Source organism: Dendrobates tinctorius, unplaced genomic scaffold (genome assembly GCF_039654945.1).
Source record: "Dendrobates tinctorius isolate UK_male_01 unplaced genomic scaffold, ASM3965494v1 ptg000020l, whole genome shotgun sequence".
Classification (NCBI taxonomy): domain Eukaryota; kingdom Metazoa; phylum Chordata; class Amphibia; order Anura; family Dendrobatidae; genus Dendrobates; species Dendrobates tinctorius.
In genome coordinates this window covers 53636274-53651364 of record NW_027361688.1, presented here as the reverse complement: position 1 = coordinate 53651364, position 15091 = coordinate 53636274, and the positions used below count along the sequence as shown (strand labels likewise).

General features: G+C 40.0%; 1 protein-coding gene across 1 annotated transcript in view; it reads left to right on the top strand.

Moving 5' to 3' along the window:
• The window catches only part of LOC141083187 (protocadherin Fat 4-like), a 61710-nt gene that overhangs the window by 32745 nt on the left and 13874 nt on the right, over positions 1–15091 (top strand). The window contains exon 5 of the mRNA XM_073567352.1: positions 11247–13685. Within this exon, the coding sequence (XP_073423453.1) occupies positions 11247–13685 (2439 nt within the window). The remainder of the gene's footprint in view (positions 1–11246; positions 13686–15091) is intronic.

The window sequence follows — 15091 nt, the reverse complement described above, 5'->3', positions numbered from 1 at the left end:
GTGGTGATCTGCCACCTGATGAGGAAGATAACGATTGGATCTCTGGAGTATCAGACTGGATATAAGACAGCCGACGCCCTATCCTAGTGCTGGTGATTCAGTCTGCTTCTCAGGTCCTGGACTTCAGCTCTCTTCTAGTCTTCTCAAATTAAGTTTGTTTTTTGCTATTGTTCACACTTGCGCTTGTTGGTCAATTCAGTTTCTTGTGTGGTCAGCCTGCCCCTGCTGGGGCTATGCGGAATTTCCACTCCTATGTATCAGTATTAGCCAATCTGCTTTTTGTCCCTTATTGGATTGGCCTCTTTTTGCTCTGTCTTAGAATATTTCAGAGTGCTGATATAGGTGTAGAAGTCTAGTGACTTCAGGGTTATTTTTGCTATCAGAAGTGTTGGACAATATTTTAGTAGGTTTTTTTTGGCAGATTGCAGACAGTGTCTTTCCTTTCCTGTCCTGTTTAGTTAGCCGGGCCCCATCGTTTGCTCAGCCTATTTTCCTGCCTTTGTTTGTAATTTCATCTTGTTTCACCGTCAATACTTGTGGGGGGCTGTCTTTCCTTTGGGGTCTGCTCTGGGGCAGTTAGTTTTCCTCTTTTCCTGCTTTAGGCTTATGTAGCTCTCTGGTTATGACGAGGCGTCTAGGACCATCGTTGGAAGGCTCCACGACTGCTGCTAGTTGTGTAGTTAAGTTCAGGGATCTGCAATCTGCATAGTTACCAACTTCTCTGGTTTTCTGAGACTTAGCTTGTTGTTTATTTTTTCCTCCTCGGTGACCCATTCATAACAGAATCACCAGCCATACCGCAGATTCTAGGGTACTCAAAAGCAGGAGAGAATTGTTTAAAAAAAAGGGAAAAAGAAAAAAAAAGTGTCAGAATTTTTTTTTTTTAATGTATTTTTTCCTCTTTTTCTCTGGGGCCGTAGGAGGATTTTTTTTTCCTCATGGAGATTAAGCAACTGTCTGATCGTGTGGAGCAGCTTGCTGCTGAAGTACAGGGAATTTCCACCTACCTTATTCAGTCACATGCTGCTGAACCCAAGATTCCTACTCCTGATGTGTTTTCTGGGGATCGGTCTAAATTTCTGAATTTTAGGAATAATTGTAAATTATTTCTTGCTTTGAAACCTAACTCATCGGGGAGCTCTGTGCAGCAGGTTAAAATTGTCATCTCCTTGCTGCGCGGCGATCCCCAAGATTGGGCTTTTTCTCTGACACCTGAAAATCCTATTCTGACTAATGTGGATGCATTTTTCAGGCCTTGGGGTTGTTGTATGATGAACCTAATGCCGTTGATCAAGCTGGGAGAACCCTGTTGGCAATAAACCAGGGTCAGGATCCTGCAGAGTTGTACTGTCAAAAATTCCGAAAGTAGGCGGTCCTTACTACATGGAATGATAGTGCATTGGCAGCTTTCTTTCGGAAAGGTTTATCAGAGACCGTAAAAGATGTTATGGTGGGATTTCCTGTTCCCTCTGGTCTGGATGGCTCTATGTCATTAGCCATTCAAGTTGATCGGCGTTCACGTGAATGTAAAACTACACAGGAGGCGCTGCCACCTTTTGAACAAATGTCTGATCCTATGCAATGTGATGGGGTTTTGTCTAGGGCGCAACGTCGGGAGTTTAGAAGGCGTAATAAGCTGTGTTTTTTCTGTGGAGACACCTCTCATACTATTTCTGTCTGCCCTAAATGAGAGAAACATTTTGCACACACATTTGCTGTGGGCAGTATACAACCTAAGTTCCTTTTGGCAATTACTCTGATCTGCTCCTTGTCCACATTTTCCACTAAGGCTTTTGTGGATTCAGGAGCAGCTCTGAATCTGATGGATTTGGACTTTACTAAACGTTGTGGTTTGTCCATGACGCCTCTGCAGACGCCTATTCCTTTGAGGGGTATTGATGCCACTCCTTTGGCGGAGAATAAACCTCAGTTTTGGACCCAGGTGATAATGCGAGTTGCCCCAGACCACCAAGAAAATTGTAAATTTTTGGTGCTGCATAATTTGCATGGTACTATTGTTCTGGGATTCCCCTAGTTGCAAACTCATAACCCAGTTTCGGATTGGAAATCTGTGTCTGTGGTGAGTTGGGGTTGTCAGTGTGTTCTTAGGGACGCTCCTGTTTTCTCCACCTCTCCTCAGTCTCATGATATTCCTGATTATCTGGCTGATTTCTCTAATGTTTTTAGTGAGGTAAGTCTGTGTCTTTGCCTCCTCATAGGAGTTATGACTGTGCAATTGAGTTGATGCCTGGGTGTAAATTTCCCAAGGGTCGGCTTTTCAACTTATCTGTACCCGAACATGATGCTATGCGATCCTATATTAAGGAGTCGTTGGAGAAGGGTCATATTAGACCATCCTCGTCACCGTTAGGAGCTATTTTTTTTGTGGCCAAGAAAGATGGTTCATTAAGACCGTGTATTGATTATCGTTCCCTTAACAAGATGACAGTTAAATATCAGTACCCCTTACCTCTGATGTCTGATTTATTCTCCAGAGTTAAGAGTGCCTGCTGGTTTACTAAGCTTGACCTCAGGGGGGTGTATAATCTTATTCGCATCAAGCATGGGGATGAATGGAAGACGGCGTTTAATACTCCGGAGGGACAATTTGAGTACCTGGTGATGCCTTTCGGGCTCTCTAATGCCCCTTCTGTCTTCCAGTACTTTATGACTGATATTTTCCGAGACTTTGTGGATAAGTTTTTGATCATCTATCTGGATGATATTTGGGTCTTTTTTAGTGATTGGGAATCCCATGTGGAACATGTCTGGACTGTGTTCCGGATTTTGAGGGAGAATTCCCTGTTTGTTAAGGGATCGAAGTGCTTCTTTGGTGTACAGAGGATTTCATTTTTGGGATTTATCTTGTCTCCATCGACTATTGAAATGGACCCGGCCAAGGTACAGGCCATTTATGATTGGGTTCAGCCTACTTCTTTGATGGCTCTCCAGAAGTTTTTGGGTTTTTCTAATTTCTATCGTAAATTTATAGGTAATTTTTCTAGTATTGTCAAACCACTGACTGATCTGACCAAGAAGGGAGCTGATGTGTTGAATTGGTCTCCTGAGGCTGTCTCAGCATTTCAGGAGCTTAAGCGGAGATTTACTTCAGCTCCAGTTTTACGGCAACCTGATGTCTCACTTCCATTTCAAGTGGAGGTGGACGCTTCTGAGATTGGTGCAGGAGCTGTTTTGTCCCAAAAAGACCCAGTGACTTCTAAGATGAATCCCTGTGCCTTCTTTTCTCGAAAGTTTTCCCCATCTGAACGCAACTATGACATGGGGAATCGGGAATTGCTGGCCATGAAATGGGCATTTGAGGAGTGGAGACATTGGTTGGAGGGAGCTAGACATCAATTTTTGGTCCTCACTGATCACAAGAATCTGATTTATCTGGAGTCGCCCAAATGCTTGAATCCTAGACAGGCTAGATGGGCCTTGTTTTTCACACGTTTTAATTTTGTGGTCTCTTTTCTTCCGGGCACTAAGAATGTTAAGGCAAATGCCCTTTCTAGGAGTTTCTTTGCTGTTTCTCTTAATGTGACCGAGCCTATTATCCTAGGTGAGGGGGTAGTTCTTTCTGCCATTTCGTCCGATTTGAGATGCGCCCTGGAGGAATTTCAGGAGGATAAACCTGAGCGTTGCCCTATGGGAAGATTGTATGTTCCTGACCAGTGGAGAAAGAGAGTGATGTCTGAAGTCCATTGCTCCGCATTGGCTGGTCATCCAGGTATTTTTGGTACCAGAGATTTGGTGAGTCGGTCGCTTTGGTGGCCTGCCTTATCTCGTGATGTCAGGAATTTTGTACAGTCCTGTGGGACTTGTTCTCGGTTGAAACCCTGTTCTCGTTCTAGTGGGTTGCTGATGCCCCTGCCGGTGCCCGAGGCCATGGACCCATATCTCAATGGATTTAATTTCTGATCTTCCTGTCTCTCAGAGAATGACTGTTATCTGGGTGATTTGTGATAGATTTTCGAAGGTGGTCTATCTTGTACCACTTCCAAAGTTGCCATCTTCCGCTGAGTTGGTGCCCTTGTTTTTACAACAGGTGGTTCGGTTACACGGGATTCCTGAGAACTTTGTGTCCGATAGAGGGGTCCAGTTTGTTTCCAGATTCTGGAAAGCCTTTTGTTCCAATCTGGGAATTCAGTTATCCTTCTTCTCTGCGTTTCATCCCCAGACCAATGGGCAGACTGAGAGAATAAACCAGACCCTGGAGTCTTATTTAAGATGTTTTATATCTGCTAATCAAGATGATTGGGTCTCATTTTTGCCCTTGGACGAATTTGCGCTGAACAATAGAGCTAGTTCTGCCACTCTGATGTCACCCTTTTTCTGTAATTTTGGGTTTCATCCTCGATTCTCTTCAGGGCAAGTGGAATCTTCATCCTGCCCAGGTGTGGACACTGTGGTTGTGAGAATGCAGCAGATATGGGACCAAGTGGTGGATAAGTTGTCACTCTCTCAGGAAAAGGCCCAGCGTTTTTCCAACCGGCGTAGGACCATTGGTCCCCAGTTTAAAGTGGGTGATATGGTTTGGTTGTCATCTAAGAATATTCCTATGAAGGTTGCATCTCCAAAATTTAAGCCAAGATTCATTGGACCTTATAAGATTTTGGAGATTCTTAATCCTGTTTCTTTTCAATTTGCTCTTCCAGTTACTTTCAAAATCCATAACGTATTTTACAAGTCACTGTTGAAGAGGTTTGTTGAGCCAGTAGTTCCTGTGGCGGCGCCTCCTGATCCTGTATTGGTTAAGGGCAATGTGGAATATGAGGTAGAGAAAATATTGGATTCTCGTTTGGTTAGACGAAGACTCCAGTATTTGGTCAAATGGAAGGGTTATGGCCAGGAGGATAATTCTTGGGTCTCTGCCTCTGATATTCATGCCAATAAATTGGTTCGTGCTTTTCACCGGGCCCATCCTGATCGGCCTGGTGGCATGGATGAGGGTTCGGTGACCCCCTCCTCAAGGGGGGGTACTGTTATGAACTCATTTTCTGCTCCACCAGTTGAGAGTTTCCCTTCCATTCTCCCTCTGGTGGTGACAGGAGGTAGTGAGGTTGGTTTAAGTGGTAGTGATCTGCCACCTGATGAGGAAGATAACGATTGGATCTCTGGAGTATCAGACTGGATATAAGACAGCCGATGCCCTATCCTAGTGCTGGTGATTCAGTCTGCTTCTCAGGTCCTGGACTTCAGCTCTCTTCCAGTCTTCTCAAGTTAAGTTTGCTTTTTGCTATTGTTCACACTTGCAGTTGTTGGTCAATTCAGTTTCTTGTGTGGTCAGCCTGCCCCTGCTGGTGCTATGCTGAATTTCCACTCCTATGTATCAGTATTTTCCAATCTGCTTTTTGTCCCTTATTGGATTGGCCTCTTTTTGCTCTGTCTCAGAATATTTCAGAGTGCTGATATAGGTGTAGAAGTCTGATGACTTCAGGGTTATTTTTGCTATCAGAAGTGTTGGACAATATTTTTGGAGGTTTTTTTTGGCAGATTGCAGACAGTGTCTTTCCTTTCCTGTCCTGTTTAGTTAGCCGGGCCCCATCGTTTGCTCAGCCTATTTTCCTGCCTTTGTTTGTAATTTCATCTTGTTTCACCATCAATATATGTGGGGGGCTGTCGTTCCTTTGGGGTCTGCTCTGGGGCAGTTAGTTTTCCTCTTTTCCTGCTTTAGGCTTATGTAGCTCTCCGGTTGTGATGAGGCATCTAGGACCATCGTAGGAACGCTCCACGACTGCTGCTAGTTGTGCGGTTAAGTTCAGGGATCTGCAATCTGCATAGTTACCAACTTCTCTGGTTTTCTGAGACTTAGCTTGTTTATTTTTTCCTCTTCGATGACCCATTCATAACAGTCATCTTTCATTGTTAAAGTATTCAATCAATCTGCATAGTTTGTCCTTAATTATTTGCAGGTCAACAAGCTGCATGGATTAGCATAATGGATGATCAACAAATTAGCAAACATTGATTGTTCAATTACCCAGCGTCCCTGTCTTCCAATGATAGCAGCACAATAAGTTGTAAAAAATATCAATGCAAGAGTCAACCTTCAGATTTATATGAACTATGGCCTATGTCTTCTGACCCACCAAATAATATGACTGGCATAACTGAGAATGAAAGTGGTGTCATCACAAATATACCTTATATATATTATGAATGCATATTTTTTTTGCTGAATGGCTATAATTGTTGACTTTGATAGCTGGCAACATCCAACCACCAGACAGATGTATAGATTTCATTATAACTGGTGCACACCTTTCTTTTGCTGAAGGATGACATTATAATAATGAACCAATCCCAAGGGCCTCTAAAAAATGTAAAGGAGTACTTATATGAATACATCACCAGTATTAAGTTTTGAGTATTTGAAAAGGATTTAGAGCAGACACCCACCAAATCCTAATCTCACAACAAAAGTTTTGGGTATTTTTCAGCTTTAACATAGCCATGAAGCATGTTTTAGATTGCTACACAATTACAAGATCAAAACCACCATCAGTAGATGAATGCAGCACCAGAACCACTCAGTACATGAATGCAGCACCAGAACCACTGTCAGTAAATGAATGCAGCGCCCAAACCAATGCCTTATACCTTATAGGTGGCATATTCTCTGATAGAAGTTGTTCCTATCCCTTTTGTCTCCATACAGTATAGTTGCAATAATGAGATTTTCCTCTCCAATCTTCTGCAGCACTTTTCGACACGATGCCCTTGAAAATGAAAGTTTCATTATACTGCTCCACAAATAAAAATATCTTCCATGTTGCATCTCTGAAAAAATAATTGCCCCTCAGTGTACTTTGTGCTCAAAATTAATATCCCCCACATTGCCCCTCTGTATAATATTCCTCACGCTGTCTTTTTGTATAGCAACCCCCCACACTGTCTCTCTCCATAATATTCCCCCTGCTCACTGCCTTTTAGTATACTGCCCTTTGTCATTTCGCCATATTGTGTGCTGATAGTAACACCCTGTCCCATACCCCCTTTCACCCCCACCCATCTATAGTAATTGTCAGGAAACAGGAAACATAATCTTCAGCTTCTTCATGGAGCGCTTACCATTCCTTATCATGTCCTTGCAACTTTTGTGCAGTATTCAGCACTGCGTTAGCAAAAGCAGTTTTGATCTAGTCAGCCGCGTGTTGACCATAACACACGGCTGCACATCAGGGCAGGGGTTGATGAGCGCTCCACTACCCCTGTTCTGGCACTCATGTATTCAAATGTATATGCATCTTAAAGATATTATGGGCAGCACAGTGGCTCAGTTCAGTGGTTAACATTGTAGCTTTGCAGCACTGGGTTTCTAGGTTCAAATACAACAAAGGACATCTACAAAGAGATTGTATGTTCTCCCTGTGTTTGTGCTGGTTTCCTCCATGTTCTACACTCTTTTTCCACACCATAAAGACATACAGATAAGAAACTTAGATTGTGAGCCCCAGTGGGGACAGCGTTGATGATGTCGGTAAAGCGCTGTGGAATAAATGGCTCTAGAGTAAAGTGAGTAAAATAAAATAAAAAATAAGTGTAAGAAGAAGAGGTGTAAGAAGAAGAGAACTGGAGTCTCCCAGCTCTCTTCAGGCTGCAAGGGAACCTTCAGCCCTGTGGAATGTATGTTGTGCAGGCCTGCTTAATAACATGACTGACAAAATACTGCTGGAGAGATCAGCGCAAAATAGGGTCTTATCTGGTGCAAATAGAATTAGTATAGTCAGATTCTACTCACCATATGAAGCAAAAGACAAAGTGTGTAAAAAATCTGCTGCAGCAGATCCATGGGTCAGCAAGTAGATAGATGAAAGGGATAATGTGGATATGGTCCGAGCTGCCGAATAATTGAAAGTCCAACGTGTTTCACATAAAGAAAGGTGGTTTATTCAATGCATTTCAAAGTCTGAGCGACTTCTTCATCAGGATATTCCACATTAATTCCAAATTCAATTATTCTGCAGCGCGGACCATATCCACATTATCCCTTTCATCTATCTGATAACATGACTGGAAATTGCATTGAATTGGTAGCATGCTGAATTATATAATTTTATGCAGTTTATCAAAAGTTAGGTACGGACACTGCTGTGAGAATTTAAAGCGTAATAGGAATAAAAAAAATACCCATCTACCCCCCAAAAATAATTAAATCATCAAAAAATTTCCCTTTATTACCTTTTAAAAAACATTATTTTTACAAAAATGCTTTAATAAATTTTTGCATATGTATAAGCATGTACCATGCAATGAACACATTTTTACTCTGCATTAAAATAAAAGTCCATTAACCCCTTCACGACTTTAGACGTATCCGCATGTCCATGTTAGTAATGACTTCCCGACCTTGGACATATAGACACGGAGGAGATGTGTGCTCGCGATCACTGCAGTGTATTAAGCTTACATGACAGCTGACATGTAGCTCTCACTGTCAGGAGTGGTGCCCCCAATGCTCCCAGCAGTTTAACCCCTTAAATGCTGCTGTTGATATCAATTGCATCATTTAGAAGGCAGGGAGATGGAGGGGCTCCTTCTCCCCTCTGACATCATTGCGAGGGTTTCATTCTCAGACTGAGAGGGGCCAATGGATTTAGGCCCTCTCCAGCCCAAAAATAGCACCCTTGAGCCACCCCAGCATTCTGGAGATTTCCCCAGCTCTTTCCACTTCCCCTGATTCAGAGGCAAGTGGGGTAACAGCTTTGGGATTGATGTCAGCTGTTTTATGCCTACTGAATCCAAGTCCTGGGGTTAGTAATGGAGAGGCATTTATAAGACACCCCCATTACTAACTCTGTAATCAAAAGTCAGAAAAATACAAACACAGGAAAAAGTCCTTTAATTATAATAAACACAAAAAAGTATTTAATTGAAATAGACACACCCCAACCCCCTTTTACCCATTTATTAATGTAAACATAAAATAGAAAAAAATCACAGTATTTCTGACCTGTCCGCCAATAATCCATATGTCCCACTACATACTCCAACTTTGCTTCATATGGATGCATTGCTGAGCAGTGGCATGATGTGACCGCTCAGCCATGCATGAAAGATACACTGAGCTGAGAGTGAGAACCACTGCCTGTGAGAAGCCAGCGGTAACCTTAATTACATCACTGACGGTCACATGCAGCTGTGTTCTCATGCTCAGCTCAGTAGAAGCCAGCTGGTGTGGCTAGAGGTCGCATCACTGATGTGACCGCTCCCCAAACCATCCAGATTGGCGTGGGATATCAGCTGTATGGAAAATCTGTGAACAAGAGAGGAATATTGTGATTTTTTTTAAATTTTTTGTTAATAAATTGGTAATAAAGGGTTATTGTGGGGAGAGTTTTTTCAATTAAAGGACTTTTCTCCGAGTATCTGCTTACTTTTGACTATAGGATTAGTAATGGGAGTGTTTTATAGATGCCTCTCCTTTACTAACCCCTGAGCTTGTTGTCAGTTGACATTACAAAGCTGACATCAACTCCAATACTATTACCCCACTTGCCTTCGCATCAGGGCAAGTGGGAAGAGTGGAGATTAGGTGCCAAACTTCACACATCTAATGGATGGGGCTTGTGTTTTTAGTCTGAGAGGGGGGCCAATATCCATGGCCCTCTCCCAGCCTATTAACATTAGCCTGCAGCTATCTGTTTAGCCTTTGCTCATTTACTAATTAATATTAGTGGGGATCCAACATCATTTTTTTGGAGGGGTCCCTCCTTTACTATCCAGTAAAGGCTACGTAGACAGCTATGAGCTGATTTTAATAGCTTGGGAAACTTCATGGATATTGGTCCTTTCCTAGAATTCTAACACCAGACCCCAGCTATCGGTTTTAGCTGGTTAGGAAAAGTAAGGGGCAAACGCGCCATTTCTTAAATTTTTTATTTGTTTATTAAAAAACATGTACAGTAAGCTCCGATGCATTAAGTGAAAAAATAAATAAGTAAAAGAAACAAAACAATGTGGGGTCTCCCCTATTCTCGCTAATCAGTGCAGCTAAGGCTGATAGCTGTAGCCCCGTGCCTGTCATCCCGGTACTCTTATTCTCCTGTGAATGCTGACTAATGGCCGGCATTCATAGGAGATCATGTTTTTTGCTATACATAGCGGTGCTAAAGCCCTGCTATGTACAGCACATGTGATCAGACGATTGCTGCTTCAAGTCTCCTGAGGCAAATATTGAATAAAGTTTTAAAAATAATTAAAAAAACACTAAAGTTCAAATCACCCTCTTTTTGCCCCATTAAAAATAAAACAATGAAAAAAATAAACATATTTGGTATTGCCGCATTCAGAAATGTCTGATCTTTCAAAGTATAACGTAAATCATTACGATCGGTAAATGACGTAGCGAGAAAAAGAAATAAAAACACCAGAATTACATTTTTTTTGCTTGTCTTAGCCTTGTAATAAAGTACAATAACTGGAGATGAAAACATTGCATCTACCCCAAAATTGTTTCAATAAAAATATCCTAAGACTTGCACAGTTTTCCATCATATGCCAGCAGAATTCCAATACACACTAATTGCTTCCTTTTAATTTTATTTTATCAGCTTAATTGCCAACTACTATTATATAACTCCATGTTTTTTCAAGCGTTCATTAAAATAAAATTAAAATTGTTTTACCTCTGCAATAAAGTTTTTTCAGCAGTCCAAAAGTTCTTAATACTTTTTTTTAAATGTTCAATTAAATCTAAATAGAATTAAATTGATAAATAGAATCATAAATAGAATTTTAAAGAGGGAAATTTTTTTTAAATCTATCCTTAAAAAATACTTAGTTCCAAATATAAATATAGAGTACTGTTGTTAGTAAGAGATTATTTAATTTATGTTTTATTGTTGTTAAAGAATTACATTATAATTGAAAATGACTTGAATCAGTCTTCATTCTAAAATTAAAAAATAGGAAATGAAAAAAATATCTTTAACAATTTTATTCAATTTCATGTTACGGTACTTAACAATTATGTATGTAAACTTTTATGTTAGTTAAAAAATCCATTCCAAAAAATTCTGCAGTTATTATCTTTGAACACTAAGCGGCAGTATTAGACTGTGCATGAAATGTTTTCTAGCCTACCAAGAAAAATCTACTAAATTTACTGTATTCTCACAAAGCAGAATATATTGAAGCACAGTTACATTTCCAGAGGACACACTGCAGTCTGGACTACAAGAAATATCTTCATTGATGATTTCGATTTTTATGGAATAATATTCCCTTATTGTGGATTACAGCAGAGGAAACTTTTAGATCACATCTATCTGAAAATGAATCATATAGCAAGAAGCAGAAGAAAACAATGGCAGCAGATATATCAGGTATTTTCCTTTATTTCCTTCTTTATCACTGATACCTATGGCCAGTTACAATATTCAGTCCATGAAGAAATGAAGAAAGGATCTGTAATTGGGAATGTGGCAAAAGATTTGGGATTAAATGTGGATGAATTTGCAAATAAAAAATTTCAACTGATTTCAAAAGCAAAAATTAAGTATTTTAATATTAACTTGGAAAATGGAGACTTATTTGTATCAGACAGAATTGATAGAGAAACATTATGTGAAAATAAACCAATCTGCTTTATAAACCTGGAGGCTGTAATAGAAAATCCATTGACTTTTTACACAATCACCATAGAAATCCAGGATGTGAATGATAACTCACCGATGTTTTCTAAGAATCATTTTGAAGTAGAAATCAGTGAGCTCACCTCACCGGGGGCTCGTTTTCCTTTAGGAAATGCACAAGATCCAGACTTAGGCACCAACTCCATACAAAGTTATACACTGAGTGGCAATGAGAACTTTGGCCTTGGAGAAAAGGTTACAACAGATGGAATTAAATATCCAGAAATTATTCTAGAAAAGTCACTGGACAGAGAGAAACAGAGTGACTATGAGTTAGTATTAACAGCCTTGGATGGAGGTAACCCACAGAAATCAAGCACTGCTACAGTCAGGATTATTGTCCATGATTTTAATGACAACCTGCCGATGTTTAATCAGGATACATATCGTGTAAGATTACATGAAGATGCAGCTATTGGGTCTCTTGTAATTCATCTAAATGCAACTGATGAAGATGAAGGGTCCAATGCTGAAATAACTTATTCCTTTAGTCATATTTCTGACAATGCTCGACAGTTATTTTCTATAGACTCATTCAATGGGGACATCAAAGTAATAGGAAACTTGGATTATGAAACATCGGACTCCTATCAAATCACTGTGGAGGCAAAAGATGGTGGAGGATATGTGACCCACTGCAAAGTGTCAATACAAGTGATAGATGTCAATGACAATGCCCCAGAAATAACTATCACATCTCTCTCAGCATCAATTCCAGAGGACTCACCACCAGGAACTGTCATATCATTACTGAATGTCCAGGACTTGGACTCTGGGATGAATAGTGAAGTCATTTGTCACATCTCAGATATTTTGGCTTTCCAGCTACTTCCATCTTCTAGTACTTACTATAAACTGGTAACTGCAGCTAGCATGGACCGAGAAAGAAATCCTTCCTACAATGTTACCATACAATGTATGGATGGCGGATCTCCTATACTGTCTACCAACAAAACCATTCAGCTCAATATCTCAGATGTCAATGACAATGCTCCAGTTTTTGAGAAGATGAAATATATTCTGTATATTGGAGAAAATAACCAACCAGGTACATCCATACATAATGTCCGGGCCTCAGATCCTGATGGTGATGAAAATGGGAAAATAAGCTATAGCATTCTAAATAGCAACGTAGACGATATTCCTGTGACATCTTATATTTCCATTAATTCTATAAGTGGAGTTCTCTACGCCCAGAGATCATTTGACTATGAACAGTTGCGGGAATTTCAGTTCCAGGTGATGGCTAAAGACAGTGGATCGCCTCCTCTAAGCAGTAATGTCACAGTGAGGATATGTATCATTGATAATAATGATAATGCTCCGAAGATCCTCTACCCATCACCAGACACTGAGGGATCAGCATTATTTGAGTTTATTCCTCACTCTGCTGAGAAAGGCTATCTAGTCACCAAAGTGATTGCAGTGGACGCTGACTCTGGACACAACGCCTGGCTCTCCTATCACTTACTACAAGTTCCTGATCCTTCATTTTTCACCATTGGCCAAAATACTGGTGAAATCAAAATTGGACGAGACATTCAGGACACAGACACCTTAAGACAAAAGATCATGGTTCTGGTGAAGGATAATGGGGTCCCATCTTTGTCAAGTACAGTTTCATTACAATTAGTTGTGGCTGAAAACTTTCAACAAGTTGTTCCAGAAATTAAGAAACAACCTAATATTTCTAATACTTCTTCTAATGCTACTTTCTACTTGGTGGTTTCCATCGCTCTTATTTCAATTTTGTTCATCGTGACTGTATTAATCACTATAGTGTTAAAGTGCAGAAAATCAAGTACTCCTACAAGCTATGGGGCATACAGTAGAAATGTGTATCCTCAGTTCACCCTGGGATGTCCTTCTGAGATCAGTGATACCAGTTTACCTTTCCCATTCTCATATGATGTGTGTGTGACTCTGGACTCCAAGCAGAATGAAATCGCTTATCTGAAACCAGTGCAGAACGTCCCCACAGAGAATCTCATAGACACCGAGGAAACTACTGCTGGCAATGATCAGAATACAGGAAACATTGTACAGGTATGAAGTGGAAATATTACATAACTATATATTTTCCTATTAATTGTATTTTTGTATATTTTTTTGCGTATAAGTGAATATATAAAGAATTCCTATATATGCAAGTTCAAGATAAACAGGGGTCCAGCTTCTAAATCTAATTGTAATTATAATTGTGATTTTATTGTTAGGTGACACGGAGGTTTCTGCTTTTTATTTTTTATTTTTTTTGCATTGTGTATCTCTTTTTAGAGACTAACAATAAAATTATGATTTTATCTGCAATTGGATCTGGAAACTGGACCTTTTTTTTCCCTTGAACTTGCGTTTACAATTTCTGAGCGGTGGCGCGGCCTTGTGCTTCCTCACTATTTGAAACAGTAAGAGTGAGATGGTGTTTTTTCTGCACATTCTTTTATATGGTCTTAGGCGCATATTCTTCATTTTAAGCAGCTTACAACTTCTTGCTTTACAGTGAGGCATGAATGTAAAAATACTCTTTTTAAATAGACATCAAACTTTTGTTTGACACATAGATGGCACCTTATTCTTTAAAGGGATATTCCCATGGTATCAATGACTGCTTAGTGGCTTAATATCAATAAATAAACTTGTCAAATGTAATTAATTTCCAAAATTGATCGCTGTATCAGATAATCTGTGTGTCAGATGCTTTTGCTTACATGGTTGCCCATGGATACGTCCTGTATTCCTTTTCAGACAGGTCGCACATGCTCAGTAAATACCTGGTATGCTTCAGCAGTTTTACTGCGCAGTAAGGAAGCACCATTCTCCCTGCACACGGTAGAGATGGGCTCCATGCATCTGCTGATATAAATGGTGGAGCAGCCATTCTCATTGACTTAACTACTGGGCTTTGTGATAGACATAGCAATGCAAATACAGAAGTACCAGGCTCTAAACCATGCATGGTTTTTCTCATTAAAAATATGAATATTTCTGTCCACATTTGTTATAATGATGCCTCCAACCTATAAATACAATATAAATTCAACCTCACCTTTTTTTGCTCTGTCTCAAAAACAAATTGTACTTTCTTCCCACAGCATCCAATCAGAGCTCAGCTTTTATTTTTAAAATAACACTGGTGAAATGAAGGCTGTGCTGTGATTAGTTCCTGTGGGTAAGGATTGAGATAACGCGCATAACAACAAAGCTACTTGTGCTTAATAAAGTTGATCGAATTGATATGACACAAATCAAATTCAAATCAAATCAATCAAATCAAATCAAATTTATTATCGCCAAGTACATATTACATATATACAAGGAATTCTTTGTGGCAAAGAGGCAACATAATATATAACAACAGATACAACAAGTAACATCTAACAAGACAGATACAGTATATAGTCTACACATGACGATTTAATTGTTGAACAGAGAGTGGATAGAAGCTGTTCATA